At 41.3% G+C, this 24,560-nt stretch overlaps 2 protein-coding genes across 2 annotated transcripts in view; one reads left to right on the plus strand and one right to left on the minus strand.

Moving 5' to 3' along the window:
• Window positions 1-5,886, minus strand: part of LOC133577960 (poly(ADP-ribose) glycohydrolase-like) — a 57,472-nt gene extending 51,586 nt beyond the window's left edge. The window contains exon 1 of the mRNA XM_061932156.1: window positions 5,492-5,886. The gene's annotated coding sequence lies outside the window, so the exon portion shown is untranslated. The remainder of the gene's footprint in view (window positions 1-5,491) is intronic.
• A 2,064-nt stretch (window positions 5,887-7,950) lies between these two features.
• Window positions 7,951-24,560, plus strand: part of adam9b (ADAM metallopeptidase domain 9b) — a 51,169-nt gene continuing 34,559 nt past the window's right edge. Inside the window, exons 1-10 of the mRNA XM_061932155.2 lie at window positions 7,951-8,157; window positions 8,267-8,325; window positions 8,395-8,474; window positions 8,546-8,612; window positions 8,728-8,804; window positions 18,861-19,056; window positions 19,146-19,208; window positions 20,602-20,673; window positions 20,733-20,902; window positions 23,268-23,358. Coding sequence (XP_061788139.1) covers window positions 8,088-8,157; window positions 8,267-8,325; window positions 8,395-8,474; window positions 8,546-8,612; window positions 8,728-8,804; window positions 18,861-19,056; window positions 19,146-19,208; window positions 20,602-20,673; window positions 20,733-20,902; window positions 23,268-23,358 — 945 coding nt within the window. The 5' untranslated portion in view covers window positions 7,951-8,087. The remainder of the gene's footprint in view (window positions 8,158-8,266; window positions 8,326-8,394; window positions 8,475-8,545; window positions 8,613-8,727; window positions 8,805-18,860; window positions 19,057-19,145; window positions 19,209-20,601; window positions 20,674-20,732; window positions 20,903-23,267; window positions 23,359-24,560) is intronic.

A 24,560-nucleotide genomic window follows, 5' to 3' on the forward strand; every position in this document is an offset into this window, starting at 1 on the left:
GTGTAACGGTACGTGTATTTGTATTGAACCGTTTCGGTACGGGGGCTTCAGTACCGAACGAGTTTCTACACGGACATATTAAGTAGCGTACCGCGCGTTGTGTAAACAACGCACACCGAGGCACAACACACGGCATGCTAGCAGCGACCGGGCTACGACAACAAAGCGAAAGCGGTTTGCCGACATTGTTCAGCAGCGGTAGGGTATGCTTCTGGCAACACGTCAAACATGCTAACCCATTTGAAGCATCACCACCCCCAAGTGAACATCGCTTCAACGACGAGAAAGACGAGCGTCGTGCAAACACCGCATTCAAGCAGCCTCTCCTCGGCGAGTCAGGCAGGGCTAAAGCAATAACAAATGTTTTTATAGCAGCAGATTTAAGACCATATTGCATTAGAAACTAGATTTTGACCCACTTCTTCTTTCTGCAGACAAAGTGGATAAACTGATTTTTCTGGCAAAAACATGAAGATTGAGTGAAAGTCACCAGGGTTAAAGGCTGGGGGGGGGAAAGAAAAGTTAATCTGAGGCTGAGTTGACATGAAACTGTTTAATGTTGCACTTTTTATATGTAGAAGAAAAGTTTTGTCATTTTATTTAATCTGAGTAACAACTTGAGGCAGTTTAATGTTGATTAACGTGGACCTCGACTAAGTTGAAAAACTTATTGGGGTGTTACCATTTAGTGGTCAATTGTACAGAATATGTACTGTACTGTGCAATCTACTAATAAAAGTCTCAATCAATCAATCAAAAAAAGCACTTTAGAAACCATTCTGAGCCTTTTCTTATTTAGTTTTTATTTTATATATGTTGACCACATTAACCCTGGCAATGGACCCTATGTGAATATGTATGTTATTATTATCCAAAATGTATATTTTGTTGTTTTCTTACTGTACCGAAAATTAACCGAACCGTGACCTCTAAACCGAGGTATGTACCGAACCGAAATTTTTGTGTACCGTTACACCCTTACCCGCACCTGCTTTGTTTTAGCAATCAAGGCTATTTAAGTTGTCGTTATCCTTCTTTTTGTGGACATTGTTGACTATCATGTCATGTACGGATGTACTTTGTGGACGCTGTCTTTGCTCCACACGCTGTAAGTCTTTGCTGTCATCCAGCATTCTGTTTTTGTTTACTTTGCAACCAGTTCAGTTTTAGTTTTGTTTTGCACAGCCTTCCCTAAGCTTCAATACCTTTTCTTAGGGGCACTCACCTTTTGTTTATTTTTGGTTGAGACAAATGGACGCCCTTTTACCTGCATGCTGTCGTCTGCATATTGTGATCACAACAAACCATGTTTCCGACATCTACAAAGCAATTAGCTACCTGCTGCCACCTACTGATATGGAAGATTACAACATGGTTACTCTGCCGCGCTCTAGACAGCACCAACACTGAACAATGGCACATTAGCAGATTATTATTACTGGTTTGCAAAAAATATTTTTGACCCAAATAAGCGAAATGACTTATTCTCCCATGGCACACCAGACTATCTCACAGTGGTTGAAAAACACTGGTCTACCTTGTACTTTTTTTTCTTCATGTCATTGCCTGAAATAAATAAATAAATGGAAAAAAAATACTACCACAAATTAAAAGTAGCTTGCTGATTGATTGATTGATTGAGACTTTTATTAGTAGATTGCACAGTACAGTACATATTTCGTACAATTGACCACTAAATGGTAACACCCGAATAAGTTATTCAACTTGTTTAAGTCGGGGTCCACGTTAATCAATTCTGATCACTGCAGACTACCTTAGAGCAGACCTGGGTAAATTAAGGCCCGGGGGCCACATGCGGCCCGTTAAGCTTTTCATTCTGGCCCGCCGGACATTCCCAAATAATTTTTTTAGATCTTTAAGATGGAAACTGTAGCTGCCATTATGATGTGCAGTGATCTTAGTCTTGAACTATACTAAGTATTTCAATGGTCGGAATCTGTACATTTGCATGATATACTAGTTACTATGGTCATCTTATTAGTTACTATGGTCATCTTATTAGTTACTATGGTAATCTAGGTCCCAGCAGCTTAGACGAGGCACCAAGCAGTGTGGGTGGGGAGCAATGTTCCATCTAATTGTTCATGTGTGTGAGCAAACACAAAAACTCCCTGAGCATTCAGTGGAGCACATGTGAGCAACATCACACGTGGCAATACCAGCAGCACACCTGTCTCAAAACAATCTTTTATAATAACACTCAAATGAGAGGAGTCATTTTCATGAGATTATTTAGTAATATTAGTGATTTGGCCCACTTGTAATGAAAATAAAAGAAATCTTGTTTTTCATAAGCTATGGATTAGTGTTGTACAATGTGTCTGGGTGGGGGTCCTGCTTTGGAAATCATTTGTACCCCTTTCAGAGATCACATTTAGTTCCCCTTAAACATCCTCATGTTGCACAATGAAATGTGAGCATAGGATGAAGTGTGCATTCCTGTAACTTTCCATGATTAATATAAATAAATTAACATTAATAATAAATGGATAAGCGGAAGAAGATGGATGGACAGTAGAATAAGCACACGAATGACTGAAGAGTCATAGTGTAACTTTGTGTGGTGTTTGAGTGATCTGACTTTTTGTGTGGCCATAAACGCACCAGTGGCTTAGTGCTATGCGTGTTGGTGACAGATGACAAGTTGCTTTTGGCCTGGTTTGTACTGCAGAAAATGACTCGTTTTTCGAGATAGAAGTTTTTTACTCATGTTTTTGGTGTGGTTATGGCCGAATATAAACAGTTTTGCTCAATAAAGTGATCGATATAATTCCTGTCCTCGAAGCATCTTGATAGACGTTACAATAATTGAACAGTGTTCAATTGAACGATGTTGACGAACACCGTTAGGGCCGCTTGTTGTCACTGTCACTCAGAGTTGCATTGCAAAATTACACAGAATAAATGTGTTTATTTTGTTTAGAAGTCAGATGGGATTTGATTTGGTGCGCGGCATATATTTGCTGTGCGCAGAGGACGCTTGAGCAGTGCGCAATTGCGCACCTTAGAGGGTTTCCACAGCGGCCTGACTAAAATGCGGGTGTCAGGGACAGACGTGGAAGGAGATTTTTACAACAAAGCTCTAAAGCTTAATGATGTATCAGATGTATCAGATTGTAGGTGTTTTTTTTTACCCTTCACGTTCATATTTCACTGTGTTTTAGTGATGGGTCCGGCAACACCGATGCATCGGCGCATGCGTCGAGCTCATAGAGCAAAACCCTGTGTCGATGCGCGTACCGCTTTTAGAAAGTCACGTGACCGATCATGAGCTGTTTTGGTCACGTGACCGATACGCCAACTGTGTCGCGCTGACGCCTCCTCTGTGCCCTGTGAGCGGGTCCTTTCTACAGCCGGAGAAATAATAACTAAGAATAGAAAGCGTCTAAAATTGAATACGATGGAATTTTTTTTTTTTTTTTTAAATAAAAATGTGTAAAAAAATAATAATAATTTCCCAGTCCACAAGCATCCTCATTCACAACACATTCTCTTAGATTTCCATGTTATGATACATGTTCGCATTATTTATTGACTGTATCCAAAAAAGATAAAAAATACATTTTTTATTTAAATGAAGTTATGAAATAATCCTAAATGAAATACAATGACTTGGTTTGTATTATTGTATATACTAGGTCAGGGGTCGGCAACCCGCGGCTCCGGAGCCGCATGCGGCTCTTTGATCACTCTGATGCGGCTCAGCAGCTCACTTGTTGAACCCCCCAATTTTCCCGTGAGACTTCCGGATTTTAGTGCCTCTCGCAGAAAACTCCCGGGATTAATATTCACCGATTTTCACCCTTACGGCTATAATAAGGGCGGGCCATGATGGTACAACATTTGGCGCCCTCTACAATCTGTATTAACAACGTGCCGGCCCAACACTTGTTATACAATATACATCTTATGCTTGCACACGTACGTGACAGCAAGGCATACTTGTTCAACAGCCACACAGGTTACACTGACGGTGGCCATATAAAACCACTTTAACACTCTTACTAATAATGCGCCACACTTTGAACCAAAACCAAACAAGAATGACAAACACATTTCGGGAGAACATCTGCACCTTAACACAACATAAACACAACAGAACAAACACCCAGAATCCCATGCAGCCCTGACTCTTCCGGGCTACAATATACACCCCTGCTACCACGAAACCCCGCCCCCACCCCAACCCTGCTCCCTCACACATCAACCCCCCCCCCTCTGTGCGTCGGTTGAGGTGGGCGGGGTTTGGTAGCGGGGGGTGTATAATGTATCCCGGAAGAGTTAGGGCTGCATGGGATTCTGGGTATTTGTCCTGTTGTGTTTATGTTGTGTTACGGTGCAGATGTTCTCTCGAAATGTGTTTACCGGTATGTCATTCTTGTTTGGTGTGGGTTCACAGTGTGGCGCATTATTAGTAAGAGTGTTAAAGTTTTTTTTAATACCGCCATCGTCAGTGTAGCCTGTGTGGTTGTTGACCAAGTATGCCTTGCTATCACCTACGTGGGCAAGCGGAAGCCTCAAACAACGTGCGGTTGATCAGGTACGCTGATTGTAGTGGGTGTTATATGCTGTATAATCATGGCACGCATGACGCTGACAAGCGCCATTCATTTTGAACCCGTGTGACGCACCAGCTTTCAAATTCCATATAAAGGTGTGGGCAGTGTGTCTGAGATCCCTGGTTTATACATAGCACAAAGCAAAAAAAACAACTTGGTATGCAGTGATATTTCATTTAAAAATTTCAAAAAAATTTGCGGCTCCCATTGTTTTCTATAATTTGTGAAACTGGTCAAAACGGCTCTTTGACTGGTAAAGGTTGCCGACCCCTGTACTAGGTCATAAAATCAGTGTCAGTTGAGTCGGTCCATAGGTTGCCTGTAGGGATTTTTAATGTCCAGCAGATGTCAGTATTTAGTGACACAGTATCAATACAGTTTTGCAATGTGTCAAAACGCTTCATGACGCCTCATCAACCCATCACTACTGTGTTTGTTGCATTTTTGTTGCGTTTCGCTTGATTGTAAAATATGTCGATGGAGAGGGGGTGTGACGTTCATATGTTGTCAATATTCAGTGTTTTATGGTTCATAGTTAACATTACAAATCCCACATTCTTTATTTTCATGTACAATCTGTTGTCTCATTCAGTAAAAAAATGTTGAATTCCATTCCGTTTTAAAAGGCGGTCTGTCATAACATTCAATCAGACATTAGTGTGAAGTTTTGTATTAGTGTTCCTAAAAATCAGATATACCGGCCCCCAGACACATTTTTGTCTTTAAATTTGGCCCCCGAGTCAAAATAATTGCCCAGGCCTGCCTTAGAGAGTGGATGATGGGGACCTTGGAGTTACTATCCGGGCTCTCTTTACTGGAGGTTCAAAGTGTGTCCATGCACTTGTTTTACAAACAAAACAAAACAGTGAAAAAGAGATATAACACAAATTATACAAAGTATTTGTACTTACAAGGAAACTTGCGACAGATGACTTTATGGTGTTTCCAGCTTGATTGGAGGTCGCTGAGCTACCAGGAAATGTGATTGTATTGTATATGCAAAACCATTGCTTAATATTGTAAGATATTGTTCAGAATTTGCTACTTTAATTAGATTGCGTCCGCGCTAACGTGAAGCATCCGCTAGCTAACCTAGCAAGGTACGTTGCATCGCTACGAGCTTTAAACACGCTTGCACAGCCAAAACCGTGTTTGGAATACCATTACGATTAAATAAAAAAACTTGGCCAAATGCAGATAGTTTTCTGGGAAAAAGCACAAATGTCAAGTTTGAAGCAGAATTCCTGACTAGAACGCGAGCATTTGTGTTGTGTTGTTAAACTTCTGACTTGGACTTCCGGGTGAAGTGACGTCAGGTCTCGTAAGATGTCGCGACATCTCCGCACCGAAATAGATTTCTTACTTAATTCTGTATTTTATGGCAACAATACGATTCAAAGTAATTAAAATAACGTATATTTTAATTAATGAGGTTGAAATTATAACAGTGATATCCCAAAAAGAAAACAAGGGTTTTTCTTGTTTTATTGTTGATTCTCGCTAAAAAAAAAAAAAAAAAAAACTTAAAAAAACAACAACATGTTATTGTTTAAGAGCGCTGTAAACTCAATAAAATAAAAGGGTGAATTTTACTTTAATAATTGTTGTGTTGTTAAACTTCTGACTTGGACTTTCGGGTTGAGTGACGTCAGATCTCGTAAAATGTCGCGACATCTCCACACCGGAGTAGATTTCTTTCTTAATTCTGTATTTTATGGCAACAATACGATTCAAAGTAATTAAAATAACGTGTACTTTAATTAATGAGGTTGAAATGATAACAGTGGTATCCCAAACAAAAATCAAGTTGTTTTATTGTTGATTCTCGCTAAAAAACAAACAAACAAACAAACAAAAAAACAACATGTTATTGTTTAAGAGCGCTGTAAACACAATAATAAAAGGGTGAATTTTACTTTAATAATTGTTGCGTTGTTAAACTTCTGACTTGGACTTTCGGGTTGAGTGACTTTCAGATCTCATAAAATGTTGCGACATCTCACCGATAGATTTATTTCTTAATTCTGTATTTTATGGTAACAATACGATTCAAAGTAATTCAAATTATGTATATTTTAATTGGGGCAGCACGGTGGAAGAGGGGTTAGTGCGTCTGCCTCACAATACGAAGGTCCTGAGTAGTCGTGAGTTCAATCCCGGCCTCGGGATCTTTCTGTGTTGAGTTTGCATGTTCTCCCCGTGACTGCGTGGGTTCCCTCCGGGTACTCCGGCTTCCTCCCACCTCCAAAGACATGCACCTGGGGATAAGTTGATTGGCAACACTAAATTGGCCCTAGTGTGTGGATGTGAGTGTGAATGTTGTCTGTCTATCTGTGTTGGCCCTGCGATGAGGTGGCGACTTGTCCAGGGTGTACACCGCCTTCTGCCCGAATGTAGCTGAGATAGGCTCCAGCGCCCCCCGCGACCCCGAAGGGAATAAGCGGTAGAAAATGGATGGATGGATGGATATTTTAATTGATAATGGAGTTGAAATTATAACAGTCATATTCCAAACAGAAAAACAAGTGTTTTTGTTGTTGTTTGATTGTTTATTCTCCCCACAAAACCGTTTTTTAAAACATGTTATTGTTCAAGAGCGCTGTAAACACAGTAATAAAAGGGTGACTTTTACTTTAATAATTGTTGTGTTGTTAAACTTTTTTATATATATATATATATATATATATATATATATATATATATATATATATATATATATATATATATATATTTTTAAAAACCTTTATTTATAAATTTCAACATTTACAAACAGTTGAAAATAATAATCAAAGTAAGTATTGTGTTGTTAAACTTCTCACTTGGACTTTCGGGTTGAGTGACGTCCGATCTCGTAAAATATCGCGACATCTCCACACCGAAGTCGATTTCCTTTTTAATTCTGTATTTGATGGTAACAATACGATTCAAAGTAATTAAAATAACGTATATTTAAATGAATTATTAAGATAAAATTATAAAAGTAATATTTTAAACAGAAAAACGAGTGTTTTTGTGGTTGTTTGATTGTTGATTTTCGCGACAAAACCGATTTTAAAACATGTTGTTTAAGAGCGCTGTAAACACAATAATAAAAGGGTGAATTTTACTTTAATAATTTTTATTTTTATTTTATAAACCTTTATTTATAATATGCAACATTTACATACAATCCAATAGATAATAATAATCAAACAGTACAACACAGCGCCTGGAGAGTCGTAAACTCAATAAAGTAACTAAAATAGAATGCAAATTATACATATGTAACAAAATGTAAAGCCACAGGCTCACACACGTTCTATAAATAATCCAAATTTGGAACACTGCATCCTAGTTTTCACAGCTTTAATAATTGTTTGCCACCGACAACAGAAGACGCCCTTGGCCACGCCCACCGTGACGCACCTGTCCTGTAGAAGGAAGCCGAAGTTCCGACGCTTCGTTGAATTAAAGTGAGACCAATGACTTAAATGAATACTTCGGCTTTGGTTTAATCCCATCTACGAGATGATGGTCAGAGAACACATCGTCGTCGCTCTTTTGCTTCTCTTTTGCGCTGGTGGAATAGACAACGCAGGTGAGGCGCTTTCTTGGCAACTCCTTTGACAATACAACAGAAAGTATTAGCACAAGAACACTAAAGGAGTGCCAATATTGACTTACCGGTGTGAAATACTTTTTTGCAGATATCACAAATGGGATTTCCAAGTATTCCATTGTGCGCCCCCAGCTCATTCCTGCACAGGTAAGTGACAGGAAGTCACTAAAAGCCTTTTTAAATGACCCTTTTACGTCATTTTGTTCATGCTTTCAGAAATCCAATGACGATGAGGACATTTCATATGTGCTCCAAATAGACAACGCGCCTCAGATCCTTCATCTAAAGAGGAACAGGTGAAGAAAAAGGCTTACATTTAAATGCCACAGATAATTGTGTTATTATAACACACCTTTCTTCTTTCCAGAGGCTTTGTACGTCCAGATTTGTTCGCGGCTGAAAATGGTAACCACACAGCGACACGTCGGAAACACGTAAGTTGACATTACTGTTTAATTGTTTGCAAGAGGTACCATTTTTAGGACCTCGGAGTAACAGGCGCCACTTCCTTGAACGTGTCATTAAAACAATACTTTCATTTCCTCCTAGGTGCATTGTTATTATCATGGAGAAGTGGAAGGATATGAGAACTCAGTGGTGGCGCTCAGCACTTGCTACGGTTTGAGGTTAGGTCACATTTTGAAACAAAGGGACTTGGTTTGGGTTGTTGGTGCGAAATAAGTAATCTCCATAATTTGTGTGGCCCTAAACAAGATTTAGTTTTCTATCAATCATTCAAAACCAGTTTTAGGGGTTCCCTGAAATGCCTTCAAACCTCACAAAATTATTGTAACTTATTTTTTAAGGTTTTTTTTTCCAAATAGTGCTAACAAAATTAATATTAAGTAACCTGTTCTCTTTAAAGGAGAACTTCACTTTTGTTTTGAATGTTGCCTATCATTCACAACTAGAGGTGTCCGATAATATCGGCCGATAAATGCTTTAAATTGTAATATCGGAAATTATCGTTATCGGTTTCAAAAAGTAAAATGTATGACTTTTTAAAATGCCGCTGTTTCACACACACACACACAAGTGAATGCAAAACATACTTGGTCAACAGCCATACAAGTCACACTGAGGGTGGCCGTATAAACAACTTTAACGCTGTTACAAATATGCGCCACACTGTGAACCCACACCAAACAAGAATGACAAACACATTTCGGGAGAACATCCGCACCGAAACACAACAGAACAAATACCCAGAACCCCTTTGCAGCACTAACTCTTCCGGGACGCTACAACATACACCCCCCTCGCTAAAAACCCCACCTCAACCTCCTCATGCTCTCTCAGGGAGAGCATGTCCCAATTTCCAAGCTGCTGTTTTGAGGCATGTTAAAAAAAAATAATGCACTAAAGAGGGGGCGGTATAGCTCGGTTGGTAGAGTGGCCGTGCCAGCAACTTGAGGGTTCCAGGTTCGATTCCCGCTTCTGCCATCCTAGTCACTGCCGTTGTGTCCTTGGGCAAGACACTTTACCCACCTGCTCCCAGTGCCACCCACACTGGTTTAAATGTAACTTAGATATTGGGTTTCACTATGTAAAGTGCTTTGAGTCACTAGAGAAAAGCGCTATATAAATATAATTCACTTCACTTTGTGACTTCAATAATAAATATGGAAGTGCCATGTTGGCATTTTTTCCCCCATAACTTGAGTTGATTTATTTTGGAAAACCTTGTTACGTTGTTTAATGCATCCAGCGAGGCATCACAACAAAATTAAGCATCATAATGTGTCAAATTCCACGACTGTATATATTGGTATCGGTAATTAAGAGTTGGACAATATCGGAATATAGGATATCGGGAAAAAAAGCCATTATCGGACATCTCTATTCACAACCCCTATTTGAGACAAGAACACATACATTAGGAAGGGGATTCATGTGGCTCCCTTTGTCATGGTTTACCTGACACGCGAAACGTGACACATTGAGGGGGTGCACTATCCACTTTAGCCGCCAGATGACAGTAGAGTCTTGAATACCTTAAAATGGTGCTTCGTGGCAATTCCAAGTTTGTCGAGTGGCACTTTCCATCATTTTTAGCAGACTGCATTGCAAAATGATTAACCCACCCTCTTTCTCTTACGCGAGATTCACCCAGGAACGGGGCCATATAAATCCCTTCTCAGCAGTATGTTTTTCTTTTTTATAAATTGTAATTTGTAATACAGTATACGTCAAGTACAAGGTGGCTAACAACGCGATAAATGGGAGTTATCCATTGCGCCCATAAAGCCCGCCAACAATAACCCATTCACATTTTGTGACCCATCATTATTGTAAGCGCGAACACCAAGGAACTACTTTTAGCTGCGCAGTGATCACAGAGAGGTAACTCGCTTATGCTGCTTTATTGACATACTGAGCTGGCGAGCACCTGTCTTGCCTCTGAGTTGGTGAAAGGTCATTCTAGATTTTAAGTAGCACTCAGAATAGAGTGACTCCCTTTAACTCCATTGTTAGCTGACTTTTGCTAGTGTTTTTCTACGAGTTAGAATTCATTAAAAAAAAAACTGTTAATGTTAAGTGGCAAATCATCACCATTCCTGTTCTGTCTACCTGAACAATGTTTGTCTAATCTTAAACAGGTTTGTGGTGAAAGTGCAATGACGATAAAGAGCATACCATACCATACCATCCAAACACCTCCATTAATGTTTTATATACATGCTGTGATTATATATGTCAGGGGTGTCCAAACATTTTAACTGGGGGGCCGCATTGGGCTTAAAAAATTTGGCCGGGGGCCGAAAGCGGACTACATATATATGAGTACATATGACAATAATATAATAGATGGATAGATAGTACTTTATTGATTCCTTCAGGAGAGTTCCCTCAGGAAAATTACAATTCCAGCAGCAGTGTACAGAATTGAGATCGAATTTAAAAAGTAAAAAGTAAATAATGGGGGAATAAATGGAAATAAAATACAAAAATATTACAATAAGAATACAAATTAAAAGCAACAATAGATATATCATAACTAATTGTTATGATTGGTTATTAAGAGTATGTGAAAGTTCAACTTTGTTTTATGTCTGACCATGTGTGTTAAATTTTTGTACTGGTTGATTTTATTTATTTTTTTGCGCGGTGACTAGGGAAGGTTGTTTGGATTGAGACACACCTTGACAGTAAAAAACAGAAATGTAAAATTTTTACCAAATTTATTAAAAAAAAAAAAAAAAAAAAAAAAAATTCCATAAGTATTCAGAAACTTTGATGATGCACCTTTTGGCAGCAATTACAGCCTCAAGTATTTTTTAGTATGATGCCACAAGCATACTTGCCAACCCTCCCGATTTTCCCGGGAGACTCCCGAATTTCAGTGCCGAAAATCTCCCGGGGCAACCATTCTCCCAAATTTCTCCCGATTTCCTCCCGGACAACAATATTGGGGGCAGTGCCTTTAGCGTCCTCTCTCACCTGAAAAGGAGACTATTATATATATCTCCGTTATCCATAGGTTTATCTATAACCCATAAAGTAGGCAGGCACGGAGCTATTTCTCAGCGTGTGTTTATTCCAGCCGGCACGTTAATACACTGACGCACAACATCCGGATTCCCATCATGCATTGCTTCAAAACTACGTCAAGTAGTAATGTCCAAAAACATAACAGAGACAAAGCAGAAGAACGAAGAAGAGACATGGCGACGACGAGTAAGAAGAAGAAGTACGCTTGCAAGTTCCAAAATGATTGGAAAAAAATAATTTCATTTAATCCAGGACAGCTGGAAGGGGAAGGGGTATGCTGCCTGCACATTTTGTAGATCAGACTTCTCCATTGAACACGGTGGACGAACGGATATACTCATTCATGAACGGATTATATATATATATATATATATATAAGAAATACTTGAAAATATATACCCTCCCCCCCCACATCTCCTGAATTTGGAGGTCTCAAGGTTGGCAAGTATGGCCACAAGCTTGGCACACCTATCTTTGGGCAGTTTCACCCATTTTTTTTGCCCATTCCTCTTTGCAGCACCACTCAACCTCAATCAGGTTGGATGGGAAGTGTTGGTTTTCATCCAGGATGACCATGTACATTGCTACATTCATCTTAGTCTAGTCAGGGAGGTGACCAAGAACTCGATGGTCACTCTGTCAGAGCTACAGCATTCCTCTGTAGAGAGACGAGAACCTTGAAAGACTATCAGACCAAGAGAAACAAAATTCTCTGGTCTGATGAGACAAAGATTGAACTCTTTGGCGTGAATGCCAGGTGTCATGTTTGGAGGAAACCAGGCACCGCTCATGACCAGGTCAATGCTATCCCTACAGTGAAGCATGGTGGTGGCAGCATCATGCTGTGGGGTTGGTTTTCAGCGGCAGGAACCGGGAGAGGGAAATGCAACAATTTACAGAGACATCCTGGATGAAAACCAAGGCTTCCCATCCAACCTGATGGAGCTTGAGAGGTGCTGCAAAAAGGAACGGGCAAAGAGGAATGGGTGAAACTGGCCAAAGATAGGTGTGCCAAGCTTGTGGCATCGTATTCAAAAAGACTTGAGGCTGTAATTTCTGCCAGAGGTGCATCAGCAAAGTATCGCGCAAAGGGTCTGATTTTTTAGTTTTTAAAATGTTTAATTATGTTGCAAAAAATTCTACATTTCTGTTTTTTTCTGTTAAGATGGGGTGTGGAGTGTACATTAATGAGAAATAAAATCAACTTTTTTGATTTTAGCAAATGGCTGCAGTCAATGTTCCCTCTAAGGTGCGCACCTGTGCAATTGCGCACTGCTCAAGCGTCCTCTGCGCACGGCAAATCTATGCCACGCACAAAATCAAATAAAAAAATAAGCGCATAACAATTTTCGACACGACACGGACACGACAGAGAAAACAGTTTTCGTCATCATTGTTCAAATATTGTAACGTCTGTCGAGACGCTTTGAGGACATGAATTCCATCCATCACTTTACTGAGCAAAACTCTTTATTGTCGGCCGTAAACACATCACCAAAACAATAGTAAAAAAAGCAAATTTAAAAGTTGCATGCCACGTTATATCAAGCGTATCGCTAGCGGTCTGATCTGATTTGGACTGTTTAAACTGGTGTCAAACTCATTTTAGCTAAGGAGCCACATGGAGAAAAATCTGTGCACACATGGGCCGGACTATTAAAATAATGGCATTAAAACTAAAAAAAATAAAGACAACTTCAGATTGTTTTCTTTATCTCACTTTGGCGAAAAGTAGAACAAACACATTCTGAAAATTTTACAATAAAAATATAGAAAAAAATAACTTCAGCGGTAAAGTTTAAATCCATGAAGGAAAGAAGAAAGTGAATAAATGTTTATAACTGAATACATTTACATACGCATAAAAATGTGTATTCTTTTGTATTTTTTTTTTTAATGAATTAACGTTTATGACAACTTTTTTCCAAACCACAATGTAAAATGTGAGATATACCGTATTTTTCGGAGTATAAGTCGCACCTGCCTAAAAATGCATAATAAAGAAGGAAAAAAAACATATATAAGTCGCATTTTTTGGGGAAATTTATTTGATAAAAGCCAACACCAAGAATAGACATTTGAAAGGCAATTTAAAATAAATGAAGAATAGTGAACAACAGGCTGAATAAGTGTACGTTATATGAGGCATAAATAACCAACTGGTATGTTAACGTAACATATTATGGTAAGAGTCATTCAAATAACTATAACATATAGAACATGCTATACAATCTGTCACTCCTAATCACTAAATCCCATGAAATCTTATACGTCTAGTCTCTTACGTCCATCCATCCATCCATTTTCTACCGCTTATTCCCTTTGGGGTCGCGGGGGGCGCTGGAGCCTATCTCAGCTACAATCGGGCGGAAGGCGGGGTACACCCTGGACAAGTCGCCACCTCATCGCAGGGCCAACACAGATAGACAGACAACATTCACACTCACATCCACACACTAGGGCCAATTTAGTGTTGCCAATCAACTTATGAATGAGCTAAATAATATTATTTGATATTTTACGGTAATGTGTTAATAATTTCACACAAGTCGTTCCTGAGTATAAGTCGCACCCCCGGCCAAACTATGAAAAAAACTGCGACTTATAGTCCAAAAAATACGGTAACAGGATAATGCATACATTAGATTTGTTTTCAAAACGGTCACAAAAAAGTGGGACCCCATTTTTATAACTTGATTTTCTAGCGTCAACAGTGATGGAGTATTGGTGCGTGCAAAACAGCAGCAGGCGGCTGTGGCCTGCGGGCCGGTTCTAATACTAATTAAATATCATCCCATAGATAATTCAATCGCGGACCAGATCCGGCCCGCAGGCCTTGACTTTGACACATATGGTTTAAAGAATCGTATATATGTGTGAACGCTTTCACGCAATTAAACCAAAGCATCGTGAAGGCCCGTGGCGGGTGTTGACGCAATGTGAATGTCAAATTGAAGAAATTCATTGAAGCGCTGGAGTGACTATCAAAGGCAGCATCAAAATATATTATACCTGTATATATCGGGATGGCGATTTTGTCTCAAAAACATATCTCTTTTTAAAATGTACCGGTAGAACTCGTAATACCGGTATACAGAGGTGGCGTCTGATGTCACCGATTCTGCTTCCGCCCTGTCCAATAGCACACCTTGACAAGCTACTACTTGTAAATGTATTCATACCCCTTGAACTTTTCCATATTTTGTCACATTACAACCACAAACGTAGAATATATTTTCTTGGAATTTCATGTGAAAGACCAACACAAAATGGTTTACAATTGTGAAGATGATTATGATTCAAAACATTTTTTACAAATAAAAAAAATAAATGATAAATGATAAATGGGTTGTACTTGTATAGCGCTTTTCTACCTTCAAGGTACTCAAAGCGCTTTGACACTACTTCCACATTTACCCATTCACACACACATTCACACACTGATGGAGGGAGCTGCCATGCAAGGCGCTAACCAGCACCCATCAGGAGCAAGGGTGAAGTGTCTTGCTCAGGACACAACGGACATGACGAGGTTGGTACTAGGTGGGGATTGAACCAGGGACCCTCGGGTCGCGCACGGCCATTCTTCCACTGCGCCACAAAAAAAGGGAAATTATTCAGCCCCCTTTCCTCTGAGTGCAACCAATTGCCTTGAAAGTTGCCTGATGATTGCTAAATAACTAAATACTGTCCACCTGTGTGTAGTATAATAATAATAATATATTTTATTTGTAAAAAGCACTTTACATTGAGTAAACAACCTCAAAGTGCTACAGTGTATTAAAAAAATAAAAAGATAATAAAAAATAAATAAAAATAAAAACTAGATCAGCCAAATAGCTAGAACTAGTATGTATACATCTAAAAAAAAGTTTTTTTTAAAAAGAAGGGTGGTAAGCCTTTTTTAAAAAGCATCCACAGTCTGTGGTGCCCTCAGGTGGTCAGGGTGAGCGTTCCACAGACTGGGAGCGGCGGAGCAGAAAGCCCGGTCTCCCATTGTTCGTAGCTTTGTCCTCAGAGGTTGGAGGACGTTAGCCTGTCCTGATCTCAGTTCAAACATACTGTAGCTGTTCTCTGACAGCTTCAGCGGTTGGTTAAGAGAATTCTGGGGAGCAAACATGATTCATGAAGTCCAAGGAACACACCAGACCGGTCAGGGACAGAGTTGTGGAGAAGTTTAAAGCAGGCTTAGGCTATAAAAAGATGTTCCCATGCTTTGAACATCTCACAAAGCACTGTTCAATTCATCATCCGGAAATGAAAATAGTAAGGCACAACTGTAAAGCTACCAAGATAAGGCCGTCCATTTAAACTTAAAGGCCGAACAAGGAGAGCACTGATCAGTTGTAGCCAAAAAGCCCATGGTGACTCCGGACCAACTGGAGAGATCCACAGCTCAGGTAGGGGAATCTGTCCACAGGACAACTGTTGGTTGTGTGTTGCACAGATGTGGTCTTTATGGAAGAGTGCCAAGAAGAAAGCCATAAATAAAAAACGTAAGAAACTCCATTTGCAGTTTGCCAGAAGCCATGTTGGAGACACCACAAACATGTACAAGAACGACACCCAAATTGAAGTTTTTGATCAAAATGCAAAACGCAATGTGTGGCGTTAAACTAACACCGTACATCACCCTAAACACACCATTGGCATTGTCAAATGTGGTGGCTGCATCTGGGGGTGCTTCTCTTTAGCAGGAAAGATGGTCTGAGTTGATGGGAAAATGGTTGGAGCCAAATTCAGGGCAATTTCGGAAGACAATCCGTTGGGAATCTGCCAAAGACTTGAGAGCGGGACGGGGGTTTGACCCTGGATATAAAGCCAGGGTTACAATGGAATGGTTTAAAACAAAACATATTCATATCTTTGAATGCCTCCGTCAAAGTCTAGACCAGGGGTCGGCAACCCGCGGCTCTTTGATCACTCTGATGCGGCTCAGCTGCATACATGCCGACCCTCCCGATTTTCCCGGGAGATTTCCGGATTTCGGTGCCTCTCGCAGTAAACTCCCGGGATTAATATTCTCCGATTTTCACCCTAACAATAATAAGGGCGTGCCATGATGGTACAGCATTTAGCGCCCTCTACAATCTGTACAAACAGCGTGCCAGCCCAGCCTTTTGTTGTATGCATCTTCTACTTGCACAAGCAAGTGAAAGCAATGCATACTTGGTCAACAGCCACACAGGTTACACTGACGGTGGCCATATAAAACAACTTAAACACTCTTAGTAATAATGCGCCACACTTTGAACCAAAACCAAACAAGAATGACAAACACATTTCGGGAGAACATCTGCACCTTAACACAACATAAACACAACAGAACAAATACCCAGAATCCCATGCAGCACTGACTATTCCGGGCTACATTATACACCCCTGCTACCAGCAAACCCTGCCCCCACCTCAACCCTGCTCCCCCTCCGTGCGTCGGTTGAGGTGGGTGGGGTTTGGTAGTGGGGGTGTATAATGTAGCCCGGAAGAGTTAGGGCTGCATGGGATTCTGGGTATTTGTTCTGTTGTGTTTATGTTGTGTTAAGGTGCAGATGTTCTCCCGAAATGTGTTTGTCATTCTTGTTTGGTGTGGGTTCACAGTGTGGCGCATTATTAGTAAGAGTGTTAAAGTTTTTTATACCGCCACCGTCAGTGTAACCTGTGTGGTTGTTGACCAAGTATGTATTGCTATCAGTTACGTGAGCAAGCAGAAGCCCCATACAACTTGTGGCTAGGCTGAAACGTTAGTTGTAGTGGGCGCTAAATGCTGTACCTTCAGGCACGTTCGAGAGAATAGTTGCCCTGAAATTCGTAGTCTGCCGGAAAAATCGGGAGGGTTAACAAGTACGACGCTGTCAAGCGCCATTCATATAAAACTTGCGGGCCGCACTAACAATCAATTTTCACATTAAGGTGGGGGCTGTGTGTCTGAGACCCCTGGTTTATACATAGCACAAAGCAAGAAAAAAACTTTGTATGGTATGTATTGTGTGGTCTAGGTCTAGGTTAGGTCTAGACCTAAACCTAATCGAGAATCTATGGCAGGATCTGAAAAATGCGGTTGATTGATTGATTGATTGATTGAAACTTTTATTCGTAGATTGCACAGTACAGTACATATTCCCTACAATTGACCACTAAATGGTAACACCCCAATAAGTTTTTCAACTTGTTTAAGTCGGGGTCCACGTTAATCAATTCATGGTAAACAAACGCTGTAAACAAATGGTTGACAAACGCTCTCCGTGTAATCTGACTGAGCTTGAACTGTTTTGAAAACAAGAATGAGGAAAACATTTCCGTCACCGGATTTGTACAGCTGGTAGAGACAAACCCTAAATACCTACAGCTGTAATTGCAGCAAAAGGTGGCGTCACAAAGTATTGACTCAAGGGGAATGAATACTTTTGCACAATACTCTTTTCACTTTAAACTTCACAATTGAATACCATTTCATGTTCTTTCACATACAATTACAGTAAAATACATTTATGTTTGTGGTTGTAATGTGACAAAATATGGAGAAGTTCAAGGGGAAGGAATACTGTATACACTGTTGCGTTTTGGACCAGTTGTTCCTCCCAGGGAATTCAAGTCACAAGTCGCTCCCAAGCTCTTTACGACACTTAAAGCTGAGTTGAAAAACCACCAGAGACAGAATAGGTATTTTGTAATATATTGGCAAAGCTTTGCAGATATAGTTTTGAGACCAGTCCAGCATAGAACATTCTATCGCGCCGCCAAAATGGTCTGTCTCCCCGACCCAAAACCCTCTCCCCCTCAGTCCCTCTCCCCCTGGCATTCATGTCTCCCTAGCCAAAACAAATGCTTATTATCACTCTCTCTAACATTCCTCACTTCAAGGTTAAGCACACAGTTTTGCAGACAACCAAAAGACCACATTTGGAAGAAAAACACTAGCTGTTTTGTAATATGACAATGAAATCAAAAGAAGTAACATTTAAATTCGGATATATGTAAATATCTGCCTCCGACAACACCCACCCCACAGTTAATTTGCATTATTGATGTAACAATTATGATTTAATATGCCAGTAATGGTAAATACTGGAAATACATGATAAACTTATTTCTCCTATTCCCAGCTCAGCACCAGCTCTTTGTGACTGGCAGTATTTACCTACTCTGATGGATCTGTGTGGCTTTACACCGTGTTTGTGATTCCTCCCCAGGGGTGTGATACTTTTCGCAAACGAGAGCTTCGCGCTTGAGCCTTTCCCTGACTCCGCCACCAACGAGCACCTCCTCTACCGTCTGTCTGACGTTCAGACCGGACCCGTTTCTTGCGGAGTCCTCCACGAGGATACGGACACGCAAAGCCATGAACCGTTCGAGGCTGAGGAATCCATGTCGGCTCTGCTGCTGCGGGTCTGGTTGCTCACATTTGTGACACATCACGCACTTTACATTTTTTTTTTCCCAGCAAGACAGATTCTAACTGTTTGTTGTGTCAATAGAAGAAACGCAATCTGCCTCAGACCAGATACGTGGAGTTGGTGTTGGTTGTGGATAATCTCCGGGTAAGTTGGTTGATCAACTATAACACGCCTGGGCAATTATTTTGCCTCTTGGGGCCAAATTTAGAGAAAAAAAATTGTCTGGGGGCCGGTATATCTATTTTGAGGAACATCATCAATAATGTCTGATTGAATGCTGAATGCTTTGTCCAGCTCCTCCCGGGGGATCCCGAGGCGTTCCCAGGCCAGCCGGGAGACATAGTCTTCCCAACGTGTCCTGGGTCTTCTTCGTGGCCTCCTACCGGTCGAACGTGCCCTAAACACCTCCCTATGGAGGCGCTCGGGTGGCATCCTGACCAGATGCCCGAACCACCTCATCTGGCTCCTCTCCATGTGGAGGAGCAGCGGCTTTACTTTGAGCTCCCCCCGGATGGCAGAGCTTCTCACCCTATCTCTAAGGGAGAGCCTCGCCACCCGGCGGAGGAAACTCATTTCGGCCGCTTGTACCCGTGATCTCGTCCTTTCGGTCATAACCCAAAGCTCATGACCATAGGTGAGGATGGGAACGTAAATCGACCGGTAAATTGAGAGCTTTGCCTTACGGCTCAGCTCCTTCTTCACCACAACGGATCGATACAGCGTCCGCATTACTGAAGACGCCGCACCGATCCGCCTGTCGATCTCACCATCCACTCTTCCCTCACTCGTGAACAAGACTCCGAGGTACTTGAACTCCTCCACTTGGGGCAAGATCTCCTCCCCAACCCGGAGATGGCACTCCACCCTTTTCCGGGCGAGAACCATGGACTCGGACTTGGAGGTGTTGATTCTCATCCCAGTCGCTTCACACTCAGCTGCGAACCGATCCAGTGAGAGCTGAAGATCCTGGCCAGATGAAGGCATCAGGACCACATCATCTGCAAAAAGCAGAGACCTAATCCTGCAGCCACCAAACCGGATCCCCTCAACGCCTTGACTGCGCCTAGAAATTCTGTCCATAAAAGTTATGAACAGAATCGGTGACAAAGGGCAGCCTTGGCGGAGTCCAACCCTCACTGGAAACGTGTCCGACTTACAATGCAAACCAAGCTCTGACACTGATCATACAGGGAACGGATCGCCACAATCAGACAGTCCGATATCCCATACTCTTTGAGCACTCCCCACAGGACTTCCCGAGAGACACGGTCGAATGCCTTCTCCAAGTCCACAAAGCACATGTAGACTGGTTGGGCTAACTCCCATGCACCCTCAGGGACCCTGCCGAGAGTATAGAGCTGGTCCACAGTTCCACGACCAGGACAAAAACCACACTGTTCCTCCTGAATCCGAGGTTTGACTATCCGGCGAGGGGCACTGTTTTTTTGTTTTTTTTAATTTAAAGTACTTTGTGCTACATTGTAAGAAAAGTGGTATACAAAGTTTGATTTGATTTGACCATTCATTTCATCCGCAGTATCAATTCAGGCAACAAAATGAGACCCTGATACGAGATGAGATGGTGGAAATGGCCAACCTGCTCGACGGGGTGAGACATTCAAGACCCACCGGGAGAAATTGTCCTCAATACCTTCTTTTCTGTCCTAGTATTACAGGCAGCTCAACATCCGCATCGTTCTCGTGGGCCTGGAGATTTTTAGCGAAGCCAACCCCTTCGCGGTGGAGGGCTCTGCGAACGATGTGCTGCGCAACTTCGTCAGGTGGAGGCGGTCCGACCTTTTGCAGAGGAACCGCCACGACGTGGCTCAGCTCCTAGTGTAAGTTGACAGAGGCTGCAAATGACAAAATGTACAGTGGTACCTCAACTTACGAGCAGATGGCGCGACCGAGTTTGAAACTCAAAACACTCTTTTATCAAATCAGCCTTGCATCCATCCATCCCATCCATTTTCTACCGCTTATTCCCTTCGGGGTCGCGGGGGGTGCTGGAGCCTATCTCAGCTACAATCGGGCGGAAGGCGGGGTACACCCTGGACAAGTCGCCAGCTCATCACAGGGCCAACACAGATAGACAGACAACATTCACACTCACATCCACACACTAGGGCCAATTTAGTGTTGCCAATCAACTTATCCCCAGGTGCATGTCTTTGGAGGTGGGAGGAAGCCGGAGTACCCGGAGGGAACCCACGCAGTCACGGGGAGAACATGCAAACTCCACACAGAAAGATCCCGAGCCTGGGATTGAACCCCAGACTACTCAGCACCTTCATATTTTAACAAGTAACATGCCTTCCAGAAAGAAAAACAAAGTTTTAGATAAGAAATACGGTTTGAAAAAACATGACAATAAAATGCACTACAAACAACTACAGTAGTTTTAGGAAGCAATGTAATTATATTGTACAACATTTACTCTTGTAGGTGTCTCCTACCGGCTGCTTCTAAGTCGTGTAACAATAGGAACTATAATATTGCTGTTTCTGTTGCACGTGGACGTATTTGATCGACAGACCGGAGAGGTCAGAGTCGAGGACAAGCGATATGTACGTCGTCGTAACAAAGGTAATGCTCGATCGTCCACTTTGTTGAGTCAGGACTAAACTGATCCAGTTGATATGCGCATTCAGAGATCGACACAATCCTGCCTTCCGACTATCAAAACTGGGGAAAGTCCATGCGTAGGGGAAGAAGCGGAAGAACGAAGCATAGAAACAATCCAACAAAAACACATCTAACTGCTAGCTTCCGCAGAACGCGACCGCAAAAAGACCAACTTTTATCCATGAAAATATTGAGAGGAAGCAGATGCTGTTTGACACGTTTTAGTTAAGTTACAAACCCCGTTTCCACGTGAGTTGGGAAATTGTGTTAGATGTAAATATAAACGGAATACAATGATTTGCAAATCCTTTTCAAGCCATATTCAATTGAATGCACTATAAAGACAAAATATAATAATAATTAACTTAGAAATTCATGGCTGCAACACGTGACAAAGTAGTTGGGAAAAGGGCATATTCACCACTGTGTTACATGGCCTTTCTTTTTAACAACCCTCAGTAAACGTTTGGGAACTGAGCAGACACATTTTTTAAGCTTCTCAGGTGGAATTCTTTCCCATTCTTGCTTGATGTACAGCTTAAGTTGTTCAACAGTCCGGGGGTCTCCGTTGCAAAAAAAAAAAAAAAAAATGTTTATCAGTTTGAACATCAAATATGTTGTCTTTGTAGCATATTCAACTGAATATGGCTTGAAAATGATTTGCAAATCATTGTATTCCGTTTATATTTACATCAATTTCCCAACTCATATGGAAACAGGGTTTGTAGTTAAAGTTAAAGTACCAATGACTCGGCCGGGGTTTGAACTCACAACCCACCTTCTCAGTGGCCTCGTGGTTAGCGTGTCCGCCCTGAGATCGGTAGGTTGTGAGTTCAAACCCCAAATACTATAAAAATGGAACCCATTACCTCCCTGCTTGGCACTCAGCATCAGGGGTTTGGAATTGGGGGTTAAATCACCAAAAATGACTCCCGGGCGCGGCACCGCTGCTGCCCACTGCTCCCCTCACCTCCCAGGGGGTGAACAAGGGGATGGGTCAAATGCAGAGGACAAATTTCACCACACCTATTGTGTGTGTGTGTGACAATCATTGGTACTTTAACTAACTTAACTGAAACATATCAAACAGCATCTGCTTCCTCTCAATATTTTCATGGATAAAAGTTGGTCTTTTGGACGTTTGCGGTTGCGGTTGCGCTCTGCAACCAAGCTAGCAGTTAGATGTGTTTTTGTTGGATTGTTTCTATGCTTCGTTCTTCCGCTTCTTCCCCTACGCATTGACTTTCCCAGTTTGGATGGTCGGAGGGCAGGATTGTGTCGATCTCTGAATGCGCATGTCAACTGTCTAATCAACACGTATGTTTGTTTCTTGTGCAGACGAAGCAGGGAACGACAACGTGCAACAATATGTTAACCTTTAATTGCTCAAACGGCACAAGGTTGTGACAAATATTCCAAAATTAAAATGCTCGTCACTCAAATGATGGTCACAACTTAAAAGCATAAGAAAAAAAAACAAGGGCCAGCTCGTATCTGACATGTCTTACAAGTTGAAATGCCACTCTGTCATTTGCTGAAATTCTTAATGATATTTTTGTTGCTTTGGCTTTTTTTTAGCGGTCGCTCAGGTGCGTTTCCAGGAGGTGTGCTGGGGATTGCTTTTGTTGGTTCGGTGTGCTCCGACTCCACCTCTGGAGGAGTCTCAGCGGTTAGTATAATGTGTAGTTGAACTCCTAACACATCAACATAGTTGAACTCTTTCTTGACTCATCATCGCCATGTGAAGTTGAACTCTTTTTAACTCCTGATATGTTTAACTCTTTTTTTATGACTCCTAATACATCATCGCCATGTGAAGTTAAACTCCTTTTTAACTGCTAATACATCATCATCATTTGTAGATGAACTATTTTTTAACTCTTACCTCATCATCACAATGTAACTCACTTTAAACGCATTTTCACTATTTGTAGTTTTACTGCATTTTAAGTTAAAGTTAACCAATGATTGTCACACACACACACACTAGGTGTGGTAAAATTATTCTCTGCATTTGACCCATCACCCTTGATCACCCCCTGGGAGGTGAGGGGAGCAGTGAGCAGCAGCGGTGGCCGCGCCCGGGAATCATTTAACTCCTAAAACATCATCACCTGTGTAGTTCAGCTCCGTTTGACCTCCATTTAAACCGTCACCATGTGTAGTTTAACTCATTTTAACTCCTCGTACATCATCACAATGTTTACTTTAACCCAGTACAGTGCTTCGTAAACAAACGCCACATTTAGGACTCTATCGGGTAGTTTAACTCCCTTTTTAACTCCTACATCATCACTTGTGTAGTTTAACTCCATTTGAATTCCGTTTAAACCATCACCATGTGTAGTTTAACTCATTTTAACTCCTAGTACATCATCACAATGTTTACTTTAACTCAGTACAGTGCTTCGTAAACAAACGCCACAATTAGGACTCTATCGGGTAGTTTAACTCCCTTTTTAACTCCTAAATCGTCATGGGAAAACTCCATTTTCACTTTTAAGGCTTAAAACAGTACAGTGCGTCGTAAGTAATCGCCACAATTAGGTCTGTATCGTGTAGTTTACCTCCCTTTTTAACTCCTGCTACATCATCACCATTTGTTGTTTAACTCCTTTTTTACTGCTAATACATCATCATCATTTGTAGGTTAACTATTTTTAACTCTCACCTCATCATCACAACGCAACTCATTTTAAACTCCGAACACATTATCACTATTTGTAGTTTTGCTGTATTTTAACTCCTAAAACTGCATCACCCGTGTAGTTTAACTCCATTTAAACTCCAATTAAACCATCACCATGTGTAGTTTAACTCATTTTAACTCCAAGTACATCATCACAATGTTTACTTTAACTCGGTACAGTG

Source organism: Nerophis lumbriciformis, linkage group LG39 (genome assembly GCF_033978685.3).
Source record: "Nerophis lumbriciformis linkage group LG39, RoL_Nlum_v2.1, whole genome shotgun sequence".
NCBI classification, from domain to species: Eukaryota; Metazoa; Chordata; class Actinopteri; order Syngnathiformes; family Syngnathidae; genus Nerophis; species Nerophis lumbriciformis.